The 24617-nt window shown below is 40.1% G+C and overlaps 1 protein-coding gene across 3 annotated transcripts in view; it reads left to right on the plus strand.

Annotated features, from left to right (window-relative positions):
- The window catches only part of GRAMD4 (GRAM domain containing 4), a 74411-nt gene that overhangs the window by 38381 nt on the left and 11413 nt on the right, over positions 1-24617 (plus strand). For all 3 annotated transcript variants that reach the window (XM_048956519.1, XM_048956534.1, XM_048956528.1), the window contains exons 4-10: positions 9611-9731; positions 17643-17704; positions 18750-18882; positions 19346-19371; positions 21342-21433; positions 22872-22963; positions 24009-24057. In XM_048956519.1, coding sequence (XP_048812476.1) covers positions 9611-9731; positions 17643-17704; positions 18750-18882; positions 19346-19371; positions 21342-21433; positions 22872-22963; positions 24009-24057 — 575 coding nt within the window. The remainder of the gene's footprint in view (positions 1-9610; positions 9732-17642; positions 17705-18749; positions 18883-19345; positions 19372-21341; positions 21434-22871; positions 22964-24008; positions 24058-24617) is intronic.

The raw sequence follows: 24617 nt of genomic DNA on the forward strand, positions 1-24617 counted from the left end.
ATAGCTCAGTGAGTAGCAGACTGCTGATCTTTCCTAAATTACAGTCAGTCAAGTTAGTGGGCACAGTAACAGTTACAGTTAGTGGGCACGAGTAAAAAGTGCAGTTTGGCTCAGTAATATTTTCAGTAAGACACATCTACGCATGACCATAGCCTCTAAAAGCTGGAAAGGAAATCTAGAGCAAATATTTACCCAACACGCTCACAAAATAATGTAGTTGTCTAAAGAGAGAATATCTTCATCTGTGGTGCCAAATGAGTCCCTTCCTTCCTTTCTAAAGAGAGAATCTAAAAATCCGGGAAGGTGAAGATGGAGAGGCATTACTTAGCATGTTCCATAGCTATAAATGCAAATAAAATGTGACTGAAAATATGAGGATATTAAGCTTCAGACTGACAGGAGTCCTTCTGTCACTCACCAGGAGGAAAGGATCTTAGATAATGACATCTTAAGCAAGGGAGGGATCATCTGACTCTTCCAGCCAAAAGGGCTAAAGTTGCTTTTCCTGTCCGTACAGGAATGTTCTTAATCTGCATAATCTAATGGGTCCTTCTGAGCCTCGTTATAGGAATGATGACCACAGCATTTTGAGTACCAGGCTGCAGTATTGGAGTGGATGACTCAGTGAGTCGTTCCTGCAGAACAGTGTTTAAATGCCTGCTGAATGAAACCTGCAAAGAGTTCCGTCTGCTGGAAACACCGAACAGAAGTGGATGAAAAAAAAATAGTTTTGGAGCTGTTGCTATTTTGCATTTGTAAAGGACGGTGCATTACTACAACCTTGCACTCCAGCACTACGTGGATGCTAGCTGAGGGTTCAGGTTTGGAAGACAGATACTGAACTGGGGTGCCTAGACTAATATGGTATGGTTAGCACGGTTTTTGAAAACATGGTTCATAGTATTTGTTCTTTCAGATCATACTTAGTACAGATGAACAAACTATTGAACCATGCTACAACAGCTTTCAGTGCTTCCATTTCGCACTTTCTGTATCTAAAGGAGAAATAAAGCCTAACTTGCTGCTCTTGCATTCGGAAGACAAAAGGATAGGCGACATCCTTCTGGATTTGTACCTCACTGAGGGCTTTTTTCCCTGTGTTTGTGCCTGATTGTAGAGGGCAGTTCTGCAGCTGGTATTAGTTTATGCCAGCACTCTGTGCTACAGGCATGCTTTGTGGGTAGGCATGCATCCTATGGCTCACCTGAAGCATTAGCTAATTCTCATTCACAGATGTTCAAGCCTGTTGCAACTCAATTTTAGCAACTCAAGGAAGAGGAGATGATGGTGGCAGCAGCTGTGATTAAATAAACCAGGTGTCTTAGAGAAGAGTCACCTGGTGACATGAACTGAAGGAACTTGGAATGAGAGTGAAAGGCTTTGGGAGGAAATAAGGTCCCTTCCCACAAGGATTTTGCATCCCTCTCTGTTCAGCAGGCTGTTGCAGGAGTCCCTTGGTGCTTAAAAAACCACTGTTCAAGGTTATGATTTTTAAAACAATATTAAAGAAGTTGAGAGAATGCATCTTTCACATTAAAAGTTCTGCTGAACTTTTCTCCCTCTCTGGTATGCATTTTTAAACTGTGTGTGTGGCTAACTGTGACTTCTTCTGTTTTGTTGCTAACCAACTCAGTGACTGTATGAAGAGCGAATTAACAGAATGTACTAAAGAAAGTAGAGCCTCAGATACCTGTGTGGTCTTCAGGTACATCTGGGATGTTAGAAAAGGAGATTTAATGTGTGGTGCTGGTGGTTGTGACCAAATTATCCTGTTTGAAGGCCTATTCTGTATAGAAACACTAACAGCTCCTAGCAAAGCCACAGGAATTGTATGCAACAAAGTGACTGTAAAGCTGAGTCAGAGTCCCATTGTCACAGTACCCTTGGTGTAATTGTTCCTGATACCAAGGTCAAACGCCTGCTGCAGCAGCAAAGCTGGAAAACAGCAGGGGAACTGTTTCAGTGCAAGTTTGCTTTCTTGCTGACTCAGCAGCCTGTAGTCACCTTTGGTTCAGAAATTTTGAAGTAGCATTGGGAGTTGATGCAGCAGCCCGCCTTCTTAAAGCGTGCTGATGCTTTGTACTGCCTCTGCGCCTTCACCTCAGCCTTGTTTTTCTCAGCTTAATATCCTGGACTCCAAGATTCCTGATGGGTGTTTCTGGGAGATCAGCACATGTCCAGTGCTCTATCTAGCTGGTGGAGAATGGGTTCTGCTCTTGCTCTCTCAGCTTGACTCCGAGAGCCCAGGCTTTCCAAGACCAGAGAGGGAAAGGCTACAATTACAGCCCAGAGCCAGCAGCAGGATGGAGTCCTGGGCTGGTCCTGTTCCAGGGCTACCTTGTGCAGCCTGCACTAGATACTGCCCAAAACGTGTTGACAGTGGTTGTGTGAAGGTGCCAGAAGCCTGGGAGGCCCAACCCAGGAGGATCCCACACTCCTCTGATGTCTTCTGTGGGGCCAATTAATCTCAGTGCAGCACTGTGCTGACAAAGATAGATTGGTTTTGGTTCTGAAACTTGCTCCCTCACTGCTTCTGACAGATGCTGCCTACAACACTGTGTTATGTAGATACGGCATGCTCTTCCTCCTGCATGGTTTTTTTTTTTTTCTTTGGCTGCCCAGCTTTGCTTCATGAATTGTGAGGCTGGAAGTGGCTGAAACCTTGAGCGGGGCAGTGTGGACACTACACTGTGCCTGTCCCTGTTGTAGAACTGGGCTGGAGATTTTAGGAGCTCTGTAGAACTTGCCCTTCCCTTATCGGTTCAGTAACACAGACGTCTTAGAGAGTCTGCAGCTATTCCCAAGCCACGAGATGAAATGTTTATAGCCTGATTCATTTATTCTGCCAAAATCATGGAGTGAAAACACTTCCTGCACTAACGACAACATTTTTCACAGCTCTCTTCATTTTAGATGGATCTGCAGCTCTTCTGGCATTTTTATTCTCTGAAATTTCTGAAAATTCACAGAGCAGTAGTTCTCATGACTTTTAAGCTGACAGAAGTGCATCTAACAATAGCGAACTTCACAGTGCATGTTTTGAGAGTAGGATCTATCTCAGTGCGTTGTTGATTTTTAAGATAATCAGCATGTTTTCAGGAAGCTTTTTAAGCTAGAGCCCGTTGCAAAAGTGAAATGCTCCTGTCTTTTCTGTGTCTATTATAATAAAGCTCAATTGAAAAGTCTGTGTGTAAATGTAAGGTAACTAATTAAACATTAGCATAATTATTGTTCCAACTGTAGTAATGACATCTCAGTTCTTTCTAACATCACCTGCTCCAAGTGGGATGCAATAGGAGTGATGAGAAAGACCACACCACTTCGCATAGATGTTGAATAAGATGTGCTTTTTAATTTAGACTTCCTCATTTATGTAAGACAGAACAACACTTCACACACAACACAAAATTCTGCTACTGAGATGAAGAATACCACACTCCTGAGCAGCAGGATGAAAGTTCAGTCTCAGCCTTTGCTGCTGCTGCTTCAGGATCAGCTCTGCTCTGCCTTCTATCAGTGCAGAGGAAGTCCATGCCTCTCTCTCAGTTCCTGTAGGCGTATGCTAAGAGACTGAGAAATTGGTTCCCCAAAGCTGTGCCTATTGAAGATGCTGGAGAAGGAGCTTTGCCTTAAAAAGCAAAACAAAACAAACAAACAGAAAACCACCAAAAAGCAATAAATGGAGGTGCAGCAAAATTACAAAGAAAGGAGAAGGGGGAAAAAAAGAGCAAAAGGAGAAAGGGGGAGTTTTTAACAGCCAGATTTGAGATAGGTTGGCTTAAAGCGAGCTGGCTTAGCTGTTTCTGAAAGTGACAGGTCACTTCAGTTTGTGTGCAGGTAAACTGGACTGAGCTGGAGAAAGTTTATGGTGAAAATGTGCGTGTGCTTTATTCTTTCTTTTTAAATATTTAACTGTTTCATTTCTCCGCTCTTAACAGAGTGCCCATACAAAATGCAGGAGGAAGGAGGAAAAGATATGTGCCAGATAAACACAGTCCATTTTTAATGTATCCTGTCTGCTTCTCTGGCTTCATGAGACAGCCGTATTCCCATTAGAAAATCTTCTTCCTCTTCTTTAGGCGTGAAAGACTCTTTCAAGCAGACAGGAGGGATGTGATCACAAAGGAAAACCATTGAATTAACAAAGCAAGGCATTTGCAAATGGAATAAAATGAATAGCTCTTCCTTCCATTTTCCATCTTCACTGACTTTTTTTTGCCATATCTTACCTCATTAGCATTTAAGTGTCTTACTACTTGCCCTCGTACATAGTCTGGTTGGATTTAAAAAAGAAGAGTGTTTTTATCATTATTTTCTTCCACATATCACAGACAGTGTAGTTCAGCAAAGATCAGCTGAAGATAAAATAGTGCAGGGTAAGTTTTATAGGACAACGTGAAAACAGGTTTTTGAAGCAAGAGGAATGAGAATTCTGTAAGAGTAGTTAAATATGTGGAGAATGCATTTCAATCCTTATGCAGCAGTGTCATAGAATCACAGAATGGCCTGGGTTGAAAAGGACCACAGTGACCATCCAGTTTCAACCCCCTGCTGTGTGCAGAGTCGCCAACCACCAGACCAGGCTGCCCAGAGCCACATCCAGCCTGGCCTTGAATGCCTCCAGGGATGGGGCATCCACAGCCTCCTTGGGCAGATCATGAGAGGTCTTGGATTTTTTTTGTTTGATTGGTTTTTTAATTTATTCATACAAATTCTTTGCTCATCTGAGACTCCTCAGCACTGAATGTCTTGTGATTTAAAAAAAAAGCAAACACCAAAAAACAACCCAACATGACAAAAATTTTATGCTTGCGGTATCAAATGTTACTGTGGCACTAACTGCTGAATGTTCCATAGGTGAATCTGAACCCTTAAATGACTCTTTTTTGCTCTCAAGAATGCATTGACTGATATTTTAAACTGTGCTTGTAGAAAGAGGGAACTGTAGTTGCAACATGCTGGAAGTATGTAGGTTGCTCCAAAAGTAATGCATCCTATTTGTTTCCATGAAAATTAAAACAGCTACAAAGAGCAAAATAGTGCTATTTGACAAAGCAAATTCTCATCTACAAAGCACTGTTTTTCAGCATTATCACCACCATTAGCTGTGCACTTTGCCTAATATGAACAAGAGCCTGCGTGCCATGCTCAAAAAATTCTGTACCGACTTGAAAGCTCATAAATTGAAGAGGTGATTTAAAGAACAAAGGACAGCTAATAAAGTGAAGCTGCTGGAACAGTGTCTTAGTCAAGCCCTTTTCTTTCCTGAGCATCTCTCATGCAAAAAATTAGAATGTCTGGCACTGTCTGGTATCAAAAGTTAGTACATTATTTGAAGTCTTACAGATAGATGTGTGGTAAGGCTTTGGAGTCTCCATGGCCCTCGAGTCTGTGGTGAAAAGGACAGAAGCCTTTGGGGAGGGAAGGGAAGGATTCAAAGGAGAACTGGTAAATAATTAGTTCACACTTCAGCTGTATCTTTTTGTAGCTGTGGATTGGGAACTTGCCTCCAGGATACAAAATAAATCACAACATCACCATAAAAAGTAGGAAAAAAAAAAAAAAAAGACCTACCTACCAACCTAAGTAGTTATTTTTTGGTAGGTCTTTCCTCATCACTACTTGTTGCTCAGACAGCAGAAAGTGTTCTTAGAATGTGGCTTTACTTTATGACAAATGGTGAAACGCTTCCATGTCTTCTACTATGCTATTTATTGCTGGAGTTCAGGATAAAGAATAAAAGCACTTCAAAGTCTATGACAATAAAAATATATGTATTTTCAGATTTTTAACATTTTTGTCTGCTATGTTGTACTGGCTTACCTGGGACACAATACTCTGGCTGTCTGGAGGAACTGGGAGTCAGGCAAAGGCAGAAGGTGCATGTGTTGGAGATAGCTTCTAACACTGGTGCTGAGATCCACTTTGGTAGTGTGTTGTTGAGATTTAGCACGTTCATTACCTATTGGACTACATACTTGAACTCTAGTAATTGTTCATGGGGTTAAAGGGAGATTTGCCATAATTAACATAGACGTAGAAGAGTTATTCCTGTCTTATTAAGCACTGGTGTTTCCCCATGTAAATGTGGCAGGATACATCCAATGCTATTTGGCACTTCTGCTATTTTAACTTTGTCTGATTTGATTTAACGCTGAGCTGACGGTATCCATAAACACCAATTTACAGTATTCTCTCTAGGCTCTGCTCTGGAAGCAATTTTTTCTCTCTTTGTCTCACAGGGAGATTTTGCTGCATACCTGTAGGCCTCCAAAGGAAAGCTATTATGTAAAATAGCTACTGGGAGTCTCCCTAATCCACCTCCAATCCCCTTATTAAAGGAAACATCCGCTTTACCGCACTTGCGGTGTTGAATTAGAAAGCCAACTTACTGTGTAATGCCTTCCCAGCCTAACATAGCATCTTCTTTTCCCAAATGTGGCTGGGCTTTCTTTGTTCTCTCTGAACTAGACATATAGATATACAGTATTTATGGGGTTTTTAGCAAAACGTTTCTGTCTGTCCTGAGAGGGAAACTGATTTTTTTCAATTGCTGTAAAGGCTGATGGCATGGTGGGGAATGATAGCTGCATTGCATTGAAATACTGGGTAGCTTGCTTTGAGTGACTGGGTGAGAGCAACTAAGCTTCTGGAAATGTTAAATCTTTAAATTTAGATGACTGACTCCTTGCAGACTTCTAAAGCTCATTTTTAAAAATGCAGCAGCATCCAGAAACTTCACTTCACTTGGAGAGTCTTTAAAGCATTTTTGAGGGTCGCATCTCCATGTCTGGTTGAGCCATACCCCGAATCTCTTGTAATGTCATATACAGCAGGAGACTGGGAGCTGTGACTGATGTGCCTGGGAGGGAAGTGGATTAATCTTGGACCTGAAGCACAGCCTTCTTTTTGTGCACCCCTTTGGGGTGGTGGGGGAGGGAGAGCACTGGACTTTGGCTGTCTGAGGGTAAACTCCAAGGAGTGCACTTCTCTCATCATCATGGAGAATACACATCTGTAAAGCTCAATGGGAAGACATGGTGTTATCTTGTGGGCTCTGCTCTAGAGTTCGTGGGTTCTGGTCTTTGTGGCCAGTTTGGTTGCTTTGCAGGAGGAGCACCTGGGACTTGAGAATTTCAGTTCAGTTTAGCCAAACTGTAGATTATTTCAGGGCAGAGAGCAAGGAAGAACAGCTCTTTTTTTTTTTCTTTTTTTTTTTCTTTTTTTTTTCTTCTTTTCTCTATCCTCTGTGGTGGTTTCTGTTGCTTAGCAAACTTGGCGTATTTAACTCACCAGACACGGAGATTTTACAACGCCAGACCCATACTGCTGCCAAAGCAGCAACAAATGCTGCTTTAAAGAATGGAACGGGCAGAGCTGAGGTGGGTTTAAATTGCAAAGTTGCATACTTGAAAGTTAAGGAGTACTATCAGATGCTGTGTTTTTTGCCGTGTTTTATAGGAGTTCTGTCTTGTTCATTGTGCACCCTTTTATTCTGCCTCCTTTGCATAAAATAATTATCTGGCTCTTCTTGTCCTCCCAGTGTTCAAGTTTCTGGGTTTTGTTTTGTTTTTAATAGGATGAGACACAGTACAATCAGAACAAGAAGGATTAAGAAAGCTGGAAGATCTGTGTAGGCTTTCAAGAGCACTGAGGTTAATTTATACTACTTGTGGTTTTCTTGTGTACACAAAATGCTTATTCATTTCCTCTTTTTTTCAGTTTTTATTTTTCAAATAGCTATCAAAGAATTTTTTTCCCTTTAATGGTCTTGAGAAATTAATCTTCCCTCTGGAACCTTTTGTAATATTGCACAAGCTCCAGTGTATTTGAATTACAAGAACTGCTTCCGTTCATTTGAATGCAAGCTCTTGTTATGCAGCAATGCAAACTCTCGAAAGTGTAGGAAAGGCTAATTGCAAGCACAGTTTTCTTGCTGGAATTCAAATTGCTTGTAGACATGTAATTAGAAACAGCTCTGTGTAAAAAGATGTGCCCTTATACCTATATCTTTCTCTTTATCTACAGGGCAAACAATCTCTGCTGCAACAGCAGGAGATTTCCTTCTGTATCATATCATAGCGTAGTATAGTCTTGAGAATAAATCTGGAGTTTTTTTGCTAGAGGACAAGTTGACTTCTCTGCTTCATGTCTTCTTTCTGGGGCTGTTAACAAAGCATCAGTGGTGAAATGACAGCACACTCCTGTTTGCTGGAATACAACCTGTAGCCTCCCAGTGGAACACATTGCATTGTGCTGTTCTCTCACTTCATGTTTTTCTCTCCTAATTCTGTGCTCTAAACCTCTTAGTGTGGCAGGAATATGGATAATCCACCACCAGCTAACTGGCACAGCAGATAAAATGATGGGAGATGCTGCAGGAGCCCCTCGTGCAGTGGGGGCAGAGAGTTTATCAGATCTTCTGAATACTTGCAGTGGGACTTGTGACCTCCTCAAGGCACATGCTGATTGAAGTGACAAGGTTCAGATATCAAAACTGTCAGATTGACCACAAATTTACAAGACTATATAAAAAGAAACAGAACAGGTTGCTGTAGGGTAGAACATAATCTGTGACTCGTGTAAAATGGTAAAGCTTGAACTCCTGTGTCTGTGGAGATAGTAGAATTAGCAAGTATTTCTGTTCTGGTTTGCTATAAGCCTGAAATACACCTGCTGTTCTACTTACTGCCAAGACTGAGCTAAAAAACTCAGCAGCCCAAAGAACAAAAAATAGAGTAATTTTGTCATTTAAAAAAAGGAAAGAACAAAAGAGATTCCCAGTCTTCTTTTTGTCACATCTCTTGAGTGCCTATCTTGGCAAAGTGATTGGTGACAGCAAGTCTGCTGTAGCTCTAGACTAAAATAAGATCATGACAATGATACTGTCAGTGACAAAAAGCAAAGCTAATTAGCCACAAAAAAGTCTTATGCATAGTTGATAGTTCATGAAAGAGAATATGTATGTTTGTGTATATATAGGTGTGTTTATCCATACATAATTTCTTGGAATTTAGTCAGGCACACTGTAACCTTGGAAAAAAATAGAAACCTGAACTCAATTCCTCATCTCATAACCTGTTCTGTGATGTACTCAAGACTGTAATGCATCCACCTGACTTGAATGAAAATACTGGCATGCCAGTTGTTGACAGAGAATTATATAGCATTGGATAACTTCATGAGTATGTGTTTGTTTTTTCCTACCCATACACATGGGAGGAAAAGGAGGAACAGATTTTTTTTATTATTTTATTTTATGAGCAACAAATAGCCTTTCCTGCTGATTATTTCTGTGGGGAATGAAGGTTATGTCAAGCTGTATTTAGCTAAAGGTAGCTTGTACCAAAGGATGTATCTGTAAAGGAGAACTTTGAAGTCATTTTTCTACTTGCTTTAACAGTTAGAATGGAACGTTTTGTACATGGTATACCTGTGCATTTTTTGTGAAGTTATTCCAGATCTCAATTATTTGTTTTTTATGGTGAAAATATTTGCTGTAGCCCAAATGGAAACAACAAGAAAACGACAAAAAAAATCTTATTTGCCATATTTAGGGTTTATTGTTCTTCAAAATAACAAAATGTTTTTCTTCTATCCTATTTGACAGAGGAGGAACTCAGGAAGCTGAGAGAAGAAACGAATGCTGAAACATTAAGGCAAGAACTAGAAAAGGAACGACAGAGGAGGCTAGAACTGGAACAAAAAGTCAATGAAGTGCTTAAAGCAAGGTAAGAGAAATGTCTTCACTGTATAGCTGAAAGCCACTTGAGGTCTCAGACTCTCTGAATGAGGAGTTTTGGTGAAAACATCAATTACCAGCCTAGACTCACTTAGATGAGTAATTCACAGAGAGAGAAGCTGTGTTTTCCTGTAAAAGTACATCAGGAAGCTGAGTGATGAAACAAAGACTGAAACATTAAGGGAAGGGCTTTAAAGAGGCAGGGAAAGTGAAAACTAGAACATGAAGTCAGTGAGTACTTAAAGAAGGGTAAGAGAAATGTCTTTGCTGTATAGCTGAAAGCCACTTGAGGTCTCAAACTGAATGAAAGTTTGGGTGAAAATATCCATTTCCAGTTTAGACTCTTAAAATAAACGAGTGGTTCACAGAGAAAGAAGCTGTCCTTTCCTATAAAAGTACATCTTGTACAGAGCAGTACTCCCGTATTACTTGACCATACGTACTGTCATAGCAACAGAGATGTCCTGGCAGTTGTCTGGTTGGAATGTTCTTCCTATCATCTCTGGGGTCTGACCTGCATGGAGCTGTCAGCATGCCCTGTGTGATGCTGAATGCCACAGCCTGTGCCGTGCTGATGGATATATGTTGCCTCTTCAAACACTGTCATCTCCTGACTGCCCAGTCAGTGCTACTCCTCTTCTGGTGAGTACAAGGACATCCCAGTACCACACCACAGTCCTTAATGTGTGGAAGTGGCTGAAATTTGAGCCTTCCTTGCCACTGCAGTGAGGAGTATGTCCCTCCCCATACTCCTAAATTTGTACAGTTTTGAAGACATTTCTCCTGATGCTACTAAGCAATACATTTGATAATGTCTCTTCTTAGTCTGCCTGTCTGTATGGAGACTTTAGGTCTTAGAACTGTAGCAGATGCTTGGTGACCCTGATGGTCTAACTTGCTTGCCTGCGTTGTTGTCCTCAGCATAGCTAAGGTTACTTGGCTGAGTACTTGGAGCTGTGGTTCAACATCAACTACAGTCATCACTAAATAGTGCAAGCTGAGTTGGTAATTGTGCAGAGTAAACGCTGCCAGCTATTTGGAGGTTACAGGCAAGAGCACACTGGCAAAACTTTTTGCTCTGGATATGAGATTTCCAATATTATACAGACTTCACCAGCTACTTCCTGCAGTACATATGCTGAGCATAAAAATCCTTTTATGGTTAGGCCAGCTGCCCTTACACCCAGTATTCTGTTGCAGGGGGATGGGAGATGTTTATGGAGAGTATGTGAGCTTACTTGCTTTCAGCAGTCTATGCTAAGCTATGGAAGTAGTTCAGAAGTTCACTGTTAACTATGAAGAAGCAGTTGTGGGAGTTTGTTTCTTTAATACATTTCCTAGTGTCTCTACTTAGAGTTGAGTTAATCACAGAAGTGAGTAACTGTTAAGCATTCAGCTTAAGTACTACCTTTGGTCACTTACTCTTTTCTGCAGACTGTAGAGTTCCAGATTTTCCTGTGTTTCCCTTCAGTGCTTCAGTTACTGTTCTTTAATTCTTCTGTCTTAAGATGAAAAGTCTGTGTTCACACTGTAGGTTCACCGAAGCTTTTATATGGCAGATGAAATACTCTTACTCTCTTACTCTCAAAACCTAGTACAGCATTAGATTTTTTTTATTTTGGCTGATGCTTTGTCAAAATCACTGGTTCCATGCAGGATTGGTCCATGTGCAGTCCCGACCCACGCTGTATGCTTAGAAGAGGCTCTGTGAGGTCCTTGCAAGCCAGTCCTGTGGTCATGCACTGGAAATGTGACCTGCATGGTTCTGTTTTGGGAATTTTTTCTGTGGTTTTATGGTTGCTCTCAGAGCTGTGAAGTAGGAGACCGTTTTTCACCTCCTGTGCTGGTTGGCTTTGCTGCATGCACATGTAACTTCCGTTTAGTGTCTAGACTGAAGATTCATTGTTTGAATGAACTGCTGGGAACAGTGGAAGAGGGACAAAGTTGGACCTGTTCCCATGCTGAGAATATCTGTTTGCCCCGTAACAGCATTATAAAGTGTGAATGTTAGTAGGTGAAACTGATGCTTCAGGGCACCTTTTTGTCTAATGTGCTACCTGCTGTGGTTCAACCAGGCAGCACCACACAGTCATTTGCTCACTCCCCTGCTTCCTAGTGGGACAGGGGAGAGAATTAAAGAAAAAAAACAACACAAACTAGAACTGGTGGCTTGAGATAAAACTATTTACTGAGATAGAGAAATGGAAACTAGTTATCACTATGTATATAAAAATGTGTATAGCAAGTGATGCACAAGCAATTGCCTGTCATCCCCCAACTAGACCCCCAAGCAGCAGAATAGAGAGAGATGAACTCCCACCATCTCCAGAACTCCTTCCACTTGATGTCATATGGCATGGAATATCCTTTTGGCCAGTTTAAGTCAGCTATCCCAATTCTGTTCCCTTCCAGCTCTTTGGGCCCTTTTGGCCCTGTACAGCACTGCTTAGTGGGCAACTGTAAGCAATGGTGTGTTATCAATTTTGTTTTTCTTCTAGAACCAAAACATAGCATTATACCAGACACTTTGAAGAAAACAATTCCATCCCAGCTGAAACTAAGCAAATCCCGTACAGCTGAGTACAGTACTGGTTGTACCATCAACTCTGGCCCTTAGGCTTTCTTCTGAGAGGGGAACACCTGGGTTCATGCCCATCACAGAAGGGGGAGAATTATTCCATTCTAACTGAGAGTTCTGAAGAAGGACAAGGGCTTCCTCTGTAGGAAGTGCCCACCGTCCTGTGTGTGGACTTGCTCTTTACAGGAAGCAATGGGGGTGTCCCAGGATCTGATATTGGCCAAATAAGGGTCTGACTGTGACTTGCAAGTATGAGCATTTTACAGAGAAAAGAGTTTGATCTTTGTTTATCAAATGTTTGGGCTTTTTTTCAGCTCTCAGTGTTTTCTCTCGAACTGTCAACATCTGTTGTGTTGGGTTGTGGATAACCATAATCAGAGAAAATCTCTAACAAGTGTGCCACTATTAAACTAATGTGGCATGACCTCTGCCCCTCAGTGCTGTATTCCCATTTAGATATCTTAAGGATTACACTAGCCCTTTGAACTTGGCTTGCACTGGAGGTTTACATTCAGCCAATTACCCATTTTATCCAAGTCTTTTTCTGATTCATGTTGCTAACATTTCAATCTTTTTGGGCAGACATTTATACAACAGCAAAAAAAATATATTGAAACTGCTTTCCAGTTTACACTCAGAAGAAAAATTGGTTTACCTAGGCTTTTTGTTACACCGTGCTCATTGTGTGAAATTCTTCTCCACTGCTTTTTATCTGTTTGCACTTTACTACAGGCATTTTAAAATACCTCTGTTATTACTACAGACACAGTGTTGACACAATCAAGCATATAGTAGGCTAAATATATATCTGCTAGCAACTTAATTTTATTAAGTGAATTTGCCTTGGAAAGTCACTATTTGTACTTACATCAGCAGAAACATTTGCCCAAGTCTCAGTTAAGTTTCCTTGTCATCTTCAAGTAGTATGTTTATAAAAATGTTTGCATGTATCCTCTTTGCTTACAGAAGTGAACTACTAATGAAAAACAAATCAAGCTATATTGTAAGGAGAAAGAAATTATTTTAGTTATTCCAGTATTCAGAATTATATGTGAAGCAGATCAGTACACGCAGCTGTATAAATACATGCAAAGTGTGCAACAAGGAGAGAACAATGGGTTAATGACATATTTTTTGTGTGGAGAGCATGGGCTTATTTCATCAAATTGTTTGTAGGGAGGAGTGGAAGAAGGGGATGTTTAGTTGGATTTGGATTTGTTTGTTGCAGTGTTCACTGTATGTCTGAGCATTCAGAAAGAGGCCCTCGGCTCAAGTTTTCCATAGACACTTTGAGACAGCCCAGCATTTGGTGCAACAGCTGAAGCCAGTAACATTTTACTGGTGGAACAATGCATAAATAATCTGGAATAGTCTTGTGTGAGTAATGCTTGTTTAGTGTAAATTGTGGGCTGTTGCTGCCTTGTTTTACAATTTGTTTCCAGCTCTGTCACACAATAAAAAATACGAAGTACTGTAACAACACTTACCAGCAAGCTGTGTCTCATATGAATCTCTTGAGCTATTTTTAAGAAGAATAGACAGTGGTTTGACATAAGCCACCGTTTCTTCTGTATTGTGCATTTTTATTGACTAACTGGCCCCTTGCTGAATGGCATCCCTTGAGAAGATTCTCTGCATGACAGTGAAAATAGGTGTTCACTGAAGACTTTCTCCACTGGAAAGGTACCTGTTAGGCTGGGACTGCACACAGGTAGCAAGAAGCTGACACCCAGGTCAGGTTTTTGGCAGTGGTACTGCGCTGGGATTGCTAACAAATCCAGCTGGCTGAACTCATTATTTTGGTCCTTCTCATTATTTTTAACTTATCAGCCTGTCACCAAATCTACCTCCTGTAAAGAGTAGTTTGGGGTGTTGTGGGGTTTTTTTGTTGGTTTTTTTGTTGTTGTTTTGCTCTGGCCACAGATACTTAGATGAGATCTTGCACAACTTTGAGTTGATAACAGTTCTTCTGAGAGCTTTTATTTTGTTTCTGAAAGTACAAACTGTATTAAAATGTGGGAATATCTGTGTGGGAAGGACAAAGCGTCTTAAAGTATTTGGTGTATTTTAATGGGAGGGAAATGGAAAACGTGAAAGTATTTTAACTCAAGTATGTAACAGCCCCTCTGGTTGAGATGCCATGTATATCTGACTGAGTTGTCTTTAAACTGAGCCATGAAAATACCCCATTTCTGCATAATATTTTTGTTTCTGTTATTGGAAGGTGCTTTCCGTGGAATCAAAAGTGTGCATGTGTTTCTTTGAGATCCAACAGAGACAAAACTGGCTTCAGAAAAGCTGTCAAAGGAATGATGATGGGTTTGTGAGCTCCGTATTAGAGCTAGTCTGTAGGAAGAGTGCACATGGCTGAGAGCAGCCCTGTAGCTGTTGTAAGGCTGTGTGCAGTAGGTCAGGTCTTCGTGTAGTTTTTTGGAAAGATTCTTTTGATTCACATTCAGTTCAACTCACAGCTGTAGTCAAGGCTGAAGACACACAAAGCAAAAATATTTAGATACGATAAACGAGCAGCAGTTCAGCATCAAGGTTCCGTGAACATTTGGGTCATATGGCTATGAAAATAACAGTTTGGCACCATTCTGTGTGTTTCTGTGGGGCAGAATTGAGTGGAAGCCTCACTGATGTGTGTTTGTCATTTTTAAACATTGCACATGTACTCATCATGAGCAGCTCTAACATGCATGCTTCCCTGCCAAGTGTGTATAAAAGAATTCCCACACTTGTGCTCATCTTTTCTTAGCTGTAGCTTGCTATTTCCTGTTTTAATCAGCCTTTGCTTCTAAGTGGGTTCAATCTGTAGTTGCATAAACATGCCCTTCCATCAGGAGGATGGCCCGTTAGCCTTACTGACCACAGCTTTTTTTCTGGGTGGAAAGCATGCTCACAGAGGCATTAATGCAGCTTGTTTTCTTCAGTACAGGCTGCAGTTAGGAAGTCTGCAGCAAAACACAACCTTCTGTGTTGTTTCAAAGACAGTTCATATTTTCCTGCCTTCTAATTGGTCTCTGGCATGAGAAGAGGTTCAGAAACTGTAGGAAGGATGATTCCTGCCCATCAGGGGTCTTGCTGTAGTGAGTTGGGCTTCCCAATGGGTTTTCAAGCCTAAAGAATGAATTTTGAGCTTCCTGAACCAAATTTGTCTGAGGTGGCTAATTATAACCTGATTCACAGGTGCAGTAATGAGTTGTCATTAACCTGGTGATTCATAAAGGTCATGTTCTTCATGGGGAAAGAGTGAGAGGCAGATGGCAAGTAAAACAGTGCCAAAAAATGAACAAATGGAAAAACCACCGGGAATGGCCAGAGCCAGACTCTGGTGTGCTACTGAGGAAGGCAGTAAGCCTGGTATTCCAGACTGTTGCTGGATGAGATCTTTCTTGATTTTTTTCCAAGTAACATAGAGAGTAATGACGCTGAGCTGCTTCTGAAAATAGATCCCAGCATGTCAAAGGAAGACCCAGCCTGAAGGCTCTGATGGTTGTTGATGGTGGGATCCCATCTCCATTCTGTCACTGGAGCTGTTCAGGTGTGACATCCCCCCAGGATGCTGCTCAAGCAACGGGAACCTGCCTGTGAATGACTGTGGCCTTCCTACCAAAATGAGCTTTCAGTGATATGTAGTGGCAGTGACAGACGGTGACTAAAAATGTCCCACCTGTATGGAGTCACTGTAGAACTGTGTTGGGAGAAAGACACTGCTATGCAATAATCTGTGCAAATTTGATCACATTCATTGCTTGTTGTCTTTAGAGGGATGGAGTTGGATGCATGTGTGAGAAGGAGCAACAAGAAGGAATGTCTGGGTGCAGAACCTCAGGGTTGTACAGAACTGGGGAAAAATTGCAGAGAAACACAAGTGAAAGTTTAGTTAGGGGAAAAAAAACCTGCTGGTATTTAGATTACTTCTGAGAAAATTTGAAGAGTTGCTGCAAATATAGAAACAGTGTGGAAAAGATCTGCAGAGGGGTGAAAACAAGTGGTTTTCAAAGATGAAACCATTGAGTTCACCTTGACTGACATCCAGTTACTTTACAAATCAATAAACTATTTCTAAATGTTCCTTTTAGAAATAAACAGGAACGTAGAAAATCCATTATGTATGGGCAGTGCTTGTAATTAGCCCTGTCATTTTTCCATCTTAATGAGTCAGAATGCACAAATTCACAGAAGCCTTTGCCATGTGCAGACAATACAGTGAGATTTTACCTAATGTACTTCTTGGAAGAAAGGCAAGATGCCTATAAACCCATCTATATTCTGTTACCTGCCTAGTGCACTGTGATCTCCTCTTGCTGACCTGCATCCGTTCCACTTGATTCCTTTCCTGAGGAGTGAGAGATGGAATGAACATTTGAAAGCACCTACCTTGTCTCCTTAAATAAGTGTCAGTGAAAGTACACAGCTAACATGTTATTGTTTTGAATAATAACCTTTTTGATTATACAGTTCTGTGTCACAAAAAGCTTGCTGCAGCTGTTCTGTTGCAAAGCTGCTTCTTCATTAGAGAAATCTTTCTGTAGCATGTCTGCATGGATGGCTAAAGACTGATGAACTGATGCTGGAAGTGTTCTCAAGACACTTTAGCAGTTGGAGGCTATGGATCCTGCAGATGTAATGTGGAGCCTTATACATGTGCAGAATGGCCAGATGGTTCTTGTTTTCCAAAACGCGTGGTTTTAAGAATGAGAGCATTATTCTTGATCTGTCTTGAAAGATGAGACCAGTGATGCCTGATTCTTGTTGTGTGGCTTTGGAACATTATCATCTCTGTTTTTCACACTGATACATGAATTTTGCATTTATTTATTTTTTAATACAGTTTCATCTTGGCTTGGCATCTGTGCACTGAGAGCTAACAATGTATCATTTGAAATAATTCTTGGTATCTGCTCTTCTCACTGTGAAGATGAGTGGTATTGACTGTACTAACAGCAGCAGAATTCAAGGGTCATATAATAAACTGTGGTATTGGTTGAGTACTGTGGTTATCAGCTTGCAGTATGGAATCCCTTTTCATTTATTGCTGTGGGAAGAGTCAGGGCTCTGAAGAGTTTTCTGGCAGCGTTGCAATAAACATAAAATGCAAAGACATAAGTAATACAACCAAATGATACTAAAATATTTTGTTAAAAGATCAGGCTGAGTGGTTGCTGACAGAAAATGGCTAAACTACACTTATCCGTTACATGGTGATATTTCCCTGGATCCTGAATGCAGCGTACTGTGATAATTTTAATCCTGCACGTTTGGTTTTCTCTTTAATTAATTTGCAGGATTTTGCATTGTTTCTGTTTTTCTTTGCAGAGCTGAAGAGGTATCTGCAGCTCAACAGCCTGCAAAGCCACAGACACAGGCCAATGGAGCAGGTAATCTTGGTCAGATCTGTACTGGCAGTTTGATGCAGTTCGTTTTCTTTCCACTCGTTGCTTTTGAAGCTCTTCCAAAAAATAAGATGTTATGGGAAAACTTGCTTGGTCATGAATCAGACTTTTGAAGAAGCCAAGTAGTAAGAGCATCTGAGCAGATTCTTACGTCTGCGTATGATTCTGCTTTTAGTTTTTGTAGATGATTTTATATGCTTGAATAAGGATATATATATTTTTAATTAGACAACCTTCAGGAATGTAATGAAATCTGTTGTCTGACTTTTTGCATGTCGACCTGTTCAACCTGGAGAAGAGAAAGCTCCAGGGAGACCCGACATTCAATATCTAAAGGGGAGCTGTGACCCATCTCCTTTTTTACACTGTTTTATTGACTTTTCTTTCCAAAGAATGCTGCTAGAAAGTGATTTTCTGAGGTAGAGACAACACAAAAGATGTGTGTTCTGCTCTCATCTGCACTGCCTAATCCTGCTATGTACTTCCACTGAAACCAGCATAAAGAAAGCATGCAGTACTTAGTTGCTTTCCATCTCCTTTTCCTGTCAAATTAGCATAGCTGTAAGGTGATCATCCTATTCTCTGCTCAGGAGTGTTTTGCTTTACACTTCCTTTTCTCTGGATGACCCATCAGCACAACAGGAGTGCTGAGATTTGGGTCAGACCTTTGTTAACAGAACACAGCAAAAAGTTTGTTAGTGTTTGCTAAAAGTTCTCATCTGTTAAGAGTGTTTCAGTAATTTCTGTAGTTGTATAGTGAGGTGTTCCCATGTGCTGTCCTTACAGCAAAACTTGTGCTGGATGCAGGAATCTTCTTCAGTCATTTTTACAGGCATGGCATAGTCTCTGTTTCTGTGAAATAGCAGAACTAAATCACATAGTGAACTTCTAGGAGAAATGTTACGGAAAGACAGAAATGCTGTTACAAAGAATACTATCTTACCAAAAACAGCATTCGGGAACGCATGAAGTTTTATAGAAAGATGTTTTCTAGTAATATCCTGATACAGAGTGCTTCTTTGTTTTGTAGATAAACGTAGTCACACTGTATGTTCAAGACTCCAGAAGTGGTTTTGTGACAAATTTGGGGAGTATGTTGAGGACTTCAGATTTCAACCAGAGGAGAACACAGTGGAAACAGAGGAGCCACTTAGTGCTAGAAGGTAAATCTCCAATGTGATTGAAAGGAATTGTTGGTTTTTTACATGTTGCTTCTCTTCAAAGACAAAAAATCAGCACCTTTTAGATGATATGAGCAAGTGTTTGTATCAGGAGTAATTAAACTAAAGCTATCTCAAATGGTTTGTGAGTACCTTGGATGAAACACAAAACTCTATCTGCAACCTGAGGTAGAAGAATTGTTTAGCAGGCTCTGCCATGCACTTCTTAAAATGTGGGCTAAGGCCTAGTTAGGCTGCAGAGCTTTTACATTTCAATTTTTGATTTGATTCAAGATAGCCCATGTTACTAGAAGCACATTTCATAAGAGGCAAGAATGAAGCTAGATGTACAAACGTTTAATTTATAACTGTGAGCAGTTTTCCAGAGACCAGGGGAGCATGACTGCATTTCAATATAATTCACTTGTTGTCTTTTTAACAAGTTTCTTTTATTGATTTTTTTCAGGTTGACTGAAAATATGAGAAGATTAAGTAAGTATTAAAAGTACTTCAATTTCTGCAAGTAGTTCTTAGTGATTTTATTGCGAGGACTGCTGCATACAACGTATGAAGTTTAGAAATACTTCTGCCTGTTCAAAAGCAGGAATGGTTCTGAAATCCTGCATTAGTGCTTGGAGTGCAAAGTAACTTAAATGAACAGTGGTAGGAGCTTGCCTTAAATCTAGCATTGCACAGAGTATCTCAGTGGTAAAAATGTAGTGCTAATTAAAATGTGAAAGCACATAACAAGTGAGAACAGGTTATTTCTACAGTGGCAAGATGCTTATTCCTGAGCTGCCCACATACTTTTTCCCAAGCTCCTTGCAGTTTGCTTGCTGGGCTTTTAGCTTATGCTTTCAAAGGAGGATAGGTTAGTCTATGAGTGGGTCTTGAGTTTTTTCTCTTAGTGAGGTATTTTGGAAGGTGAAGGATGGGTGGTGGCAGGTTAAACTAAGTAGTTAAACCCTCTAGAAGTTCTGTACAACCAAGAATTGCTACAGCTTGAAAAAAAGGCTGTTTTGTGCCTCAAATCTTTATAGTATTGTCGATGGGAGGCGCATAAGGGTCTTTAATCTCAGTATAATTGTGATTTTAGTATCCTTGGAATCAATACCAGTACTTTGGGAGCATACCTGTGATCTGTTCCCTGTAGTGAATGTGCTTTGCCTTTTGAGTAGTTTAAAAAAGAGTACTGAGCTTATGCTTTGAGTGGTTCTCAAAGGTGCCTGTTGTTCAGGGGTGCCTGGTTGCCACCTGCAGCTCTCAAGGGCCTTTCCATCAGCAGTGCTTTCCAAGTGGTGACCTTCCCTGCAGATTTGGCGTGGGATGGTGAAACAGAGCAGATGGGAGGAACTGCTGGAAGCATTGCTCAAGTCAGTGCCTTGTCTGAAGCCTCGAGTCTGCCCATCCACTTGTTTCATCCACGGCTTTGTTTAAGTCACTGATGCTCAAGGAAATCTAGCTGTTTAATCACTTCCCATAGGGAATGCACCAAGGCTAGCTGAATTTCAAGCCGAACAAACTAGGACAGCAAGTTGCAGGCTCTCTTGAGGACAGCCTTTCAAAGCTGTGAGCTGTGCTGCAAACAAGGGTGGGTACCTCTGGGCTCCCCTTTCCAAGAATATTTACTCTTATCAGTAGGAGAGGCAAAAGCAGTGATTTTCAATAGAAAAAGCAAAGGTCTTCTTGCAACAGCCCCTTCCTGTTTTGCTGTGTTGCTTAGCTAAGTGGTAAAAAAGCATATAGGAATAGGAGGAGTGAGGGACAAGTGTATTTTAGGGAGTTGAAAAAGAGCTGCTTTTGCTGCCGCTGCCTGGCTGAGTGTGTCTGCAGATGGGAGCAGTGCCCTTCCCTGTACAGATTTGTCACTCAGCAAGAGCAAAGGTCTGCAGAGCTGAGAGACAGGCAGCAAGGTCTTGTGCTGTGCCTTAGAAAGAGTAAGCAGCCAAGTCCTGCTACCTGCTACCTGCAGCAGAAGTGCAGCCAAGAGATATGTAACCTGGTTTGAGGTCAGCTTTTTTGAAGTAACAGTGAATTGCTCCTTGGTGGCTTGGAGTCCAGTCAGGCTAGTTTAGCTTGTTTTACAGTACAGTGGGCTGACCTATGCTGAGTTCTTTGGAGCAGTGTGAACAGAGCTCGGGACAGACTGCTGCAGGCATCCGAGTTACCCTTCTAAAAATAATGCAAATCTTGATTTATTTATTTGATGTGCACTTAAGAGTTTAGATATAACTTTTATCTTGAATAGCAATTCAGTTTTCGAAAATGCATTACTGAACTGGTTGTTGTTACGTTGATGGGTCTCTACATTTTAATTTTCCTTAATTTTGATATGGCTTTTTTATATTTACATGCCTTGAGTGTTCTTACTAACTTTCTGATTTTGTTGTTTGATGTTTACAAGTGACTTAACCCACTGTCTGCTAATTCTAATAATTGTGTTCTTTCTCTGCTCTGTTTAGAGAGAGGTGCCAAACCTGTTACTAATTTTGTGAAGAACCTTTCTGCCTTATCAGACTGGTATTCTATCTACACTTCTGCTATTGCCTTTATTGTAAGTTATGCTATTCCTTCAGAAGTTGTAAGAACTTCTTTTAAAATGTATTATTTATGGAAATTCATTGAAACTGCCATATATTCAGAGGGATTACGTTGAAGTCAAGTCAAATAGTAGGATTGCAGTTAACAAAAGATACAGTGTAGTTGCCATTTAAATTAAATTTCAGAGCCATTTCAGTTGTACATTCCAAATTTGTTTTGTAATTGTTAAAATAATTTGGAACAATATGGACATTGTTCTCATGTTCTTTGCTTCCTGTCTCCCTGGTCAGTGAACTGGTTATGGTTACTGCAGCCTCTGCAAAATCTCTCTTTTTCTGGAGCTGAAAGGCTGATAGAGGCTATACTTGATAGGAAGATATCTTTCACCATCAGTGCTCTTTTCTATTGATTAGAGTCACACTTAGTGATGAGAGACAAAGCGCACTGATTTTAGTTTCATTTAATGTGCCAACATGAGATCTGTGAACTAAATCTAAGTGTTCCCATGAGCTAAATTTAAGTGTTCCCATAGGGCAATGTAAGAAAGTTTGCATGCTGCTGTGGCATTATTATTTAGTGGAGTTTTGATTTGTTCTTTTTTATTCTACGTGTTAATGAAATGATCTAAATTCCTTTGGTTGTGCTGTAGACACAATATTTAGAATGTCAGAGGAAATTATAAACAGTAGTTCTAACTGAATTCATCAGAATTAATCTTTTTGGTGAAAATGCTGCACACTTTTCCATTAAATGATCCACCTCTGTAAGTTATAGAGCCTTGTTGAATGATACTTTGCACTGCACAGCTGAAAGAATACTGAGGAGGAGACTTTCTCACCACTGAAGTTTGGGATTTAATTGATCTGAAATAAAACAGTGAGTTGTCCTGATGCCCTGTGAGGGTATAACTGTCCTAGCTCTTCCTCTTCTACAGTGTTTCTTTCACTGACCTAGCCTGGTCCAGCTCATCCCTGGCCTTGAAGACATTCAAGGCCATGCTGAACAAAGTTCTAGGCAACCTGATCTAGCTGTGGTGTCCCTGTTCAGTGAGGGGAGTTGAACTAAATGACTTCTAAAGGTCCCTTCCAACTCTACAGATTTTATAAGATATTAGACCATATCATGTTTATGTAGTAGATTCAGACTTGAAGATTTATGATTATTTTTTTTTCCCCACATCTTCACATAATTGCAACCTTGGAAATAGTCGATCTTGTGCAGCTGAGAGCTATTTAAGTGTTATCTCTGGAGATTTGGTTCAGCCTTATAGTTTCAGCTTTACATTCATTAATGCATTGCTGTTGTCAATCCTGGAGTGGCTAAAATTCATTAATATTCATGATCTGAGTTGTATTCTCCTGAACCCGACAGTACCGTGGGAAAATGTGAGTGACTCACTGTACCTAAGTTTGTAATCTGTGTCTTTTTTTCTTTTCCTTCATAATCTGCAGATTTACATGAATGCTGTATGGCATGGCTGGGCCATTCCTATGTTCTTATTTTTAGCAATTTTGAGGTTGTCCCTAAATTACCTCATAGCCAGGTATGTATGTACTTAAATACTAGATTATTTTCTTGTAACACTTTGCTTGAATGGGGATTTTTTGTTCTTGTATTGATTTGTAAACTGTTACTTTTTCTAACATTGTGAATTATGTTTACAGGCTAGAATTCAAACTCCAGTATCTATGATTTCATTGCTTAATTCTATAATCTTTGAATGCACTTAGGAATTATCTTTATTTGCCACGGCTTGGGTCATCATAAATGAGACTGTGTGTTCTCAGACAAACCTCTTAATACTTACAGAATCAAAAATAAAAATATCCTGCAGTATTCAGAGTATCACCTTACATACTGAAGAATATCTTGAATATCACCTTACATATTGAAGAATATCTCGAATATCACCTTACATATTGAAGCCTGCAGCTTCCTAGAGAGAATTTTCACCTACACCTAAATTGCAATTTATTCTTTTTCTTTGGCTCTTATATCCAGAGTATTCCATTTGTATACTTGGTCTCTATTAAAAATTAAGGCTTCTTAAAAAAAACTTTTTTTCTTCTTTCTGTGCTGAGAATATCTTTTAAAATGCTATTATAAGCTTATGATTTTTTTCCCCTTAAAATTGAGATGGGGACCTTTCAGTGTGTGTCTTACAAAATCATTTTCTAATTTCTTGCTTAATACTTGCAGTCTGATGCTCCATTCTTTGAAAATTAACAAGACCAAAGAGGCTCCTGAATATGTTTATGCAATTCGTTCACTCACAAAAAAATCCTCATTATCTGTTCTGTGCACGCAGTCCACTTTTATCATAAAATCCACAAGCAGTGTACCTGATTCCATGCAGTATCTACTTAGCTAATATTGTTAAATATATATATATATGCATTTAAAGCCACTTGTGGTTGGCTCCTTCTACTTTTGTCGTGTTGTAGGCTCCTTGTTGGTTTTTGAGTGCTTTTTTTTTAAAGGCCATTTTACTTAATGCAGAAAACTGCTTTTCAGCCTCTTAGAGCCAATCCATGTTGGCAGATGGAAAAGAAATACTTGCTCTCTTTAACTATTTCCATAACTTCTAGGGGTTGGAGAATACAGTGGAGTATTGTGCCTGAAGTTTCTGAACCTGTGGTAAGTCTTTGATCAGTTTGGTCTGTGCAACTGTGTTAAAAGCTGCACTTTCACAATCTTTCTATGTGTGTGAGTAGTTGAGACAGGAAAGAAGAGTAAGGTGTAAATAAAGATGTAACAACTTCTTTCTCTTGCCACTTAGAAACTAATAGCGCTCTTATATGTGGGTGCTTCATAAAATGTTCTGAATTTGATTGAAATTTCTGGAATAAACTTTCATGTAATAACTGGGGCCAAGGTAGATCCTGTGGGAACTTAAAGGAAGCCTTGTGTTGCGTTTTGTTTGTAATGAATTATAATTATTACTTGTGAACCTACTTTAAGCAGTAAGTTGGACTGGGTGACCTCTTAAGGTCCCTTCTAACCTGAATTGCCATCTAACTTTACATGTTTTTTTTTGTTTGAAGTACTAATGTAAGATGGAGTTCTTTGAATTTCACATTGTGCACTGAGACTTACCAATACTGTTAAAAGATCAGTAATCTAGTGGAAAAAAAAGTTGCAAAATTTCTAAAAATGACATTTCCTTGCTAGACCAGAAATAGGTCACTCTAGGTCTG

Source organism: Lagopus muta, chromosome 1 (genome assembly GCF_023343835.1).
Source record: "Lagopus muta isolate bLagMut1 chromosome 1, bLagMut1 primary, whole genome shotgun sequence".
Classification (NCBI taxonomy): domain Eukaryota; kingdom Metazoa; phylum Chordata; class Aves; order Galliformes; family Phasianidae; genus Lagopus; species Lagopus muta.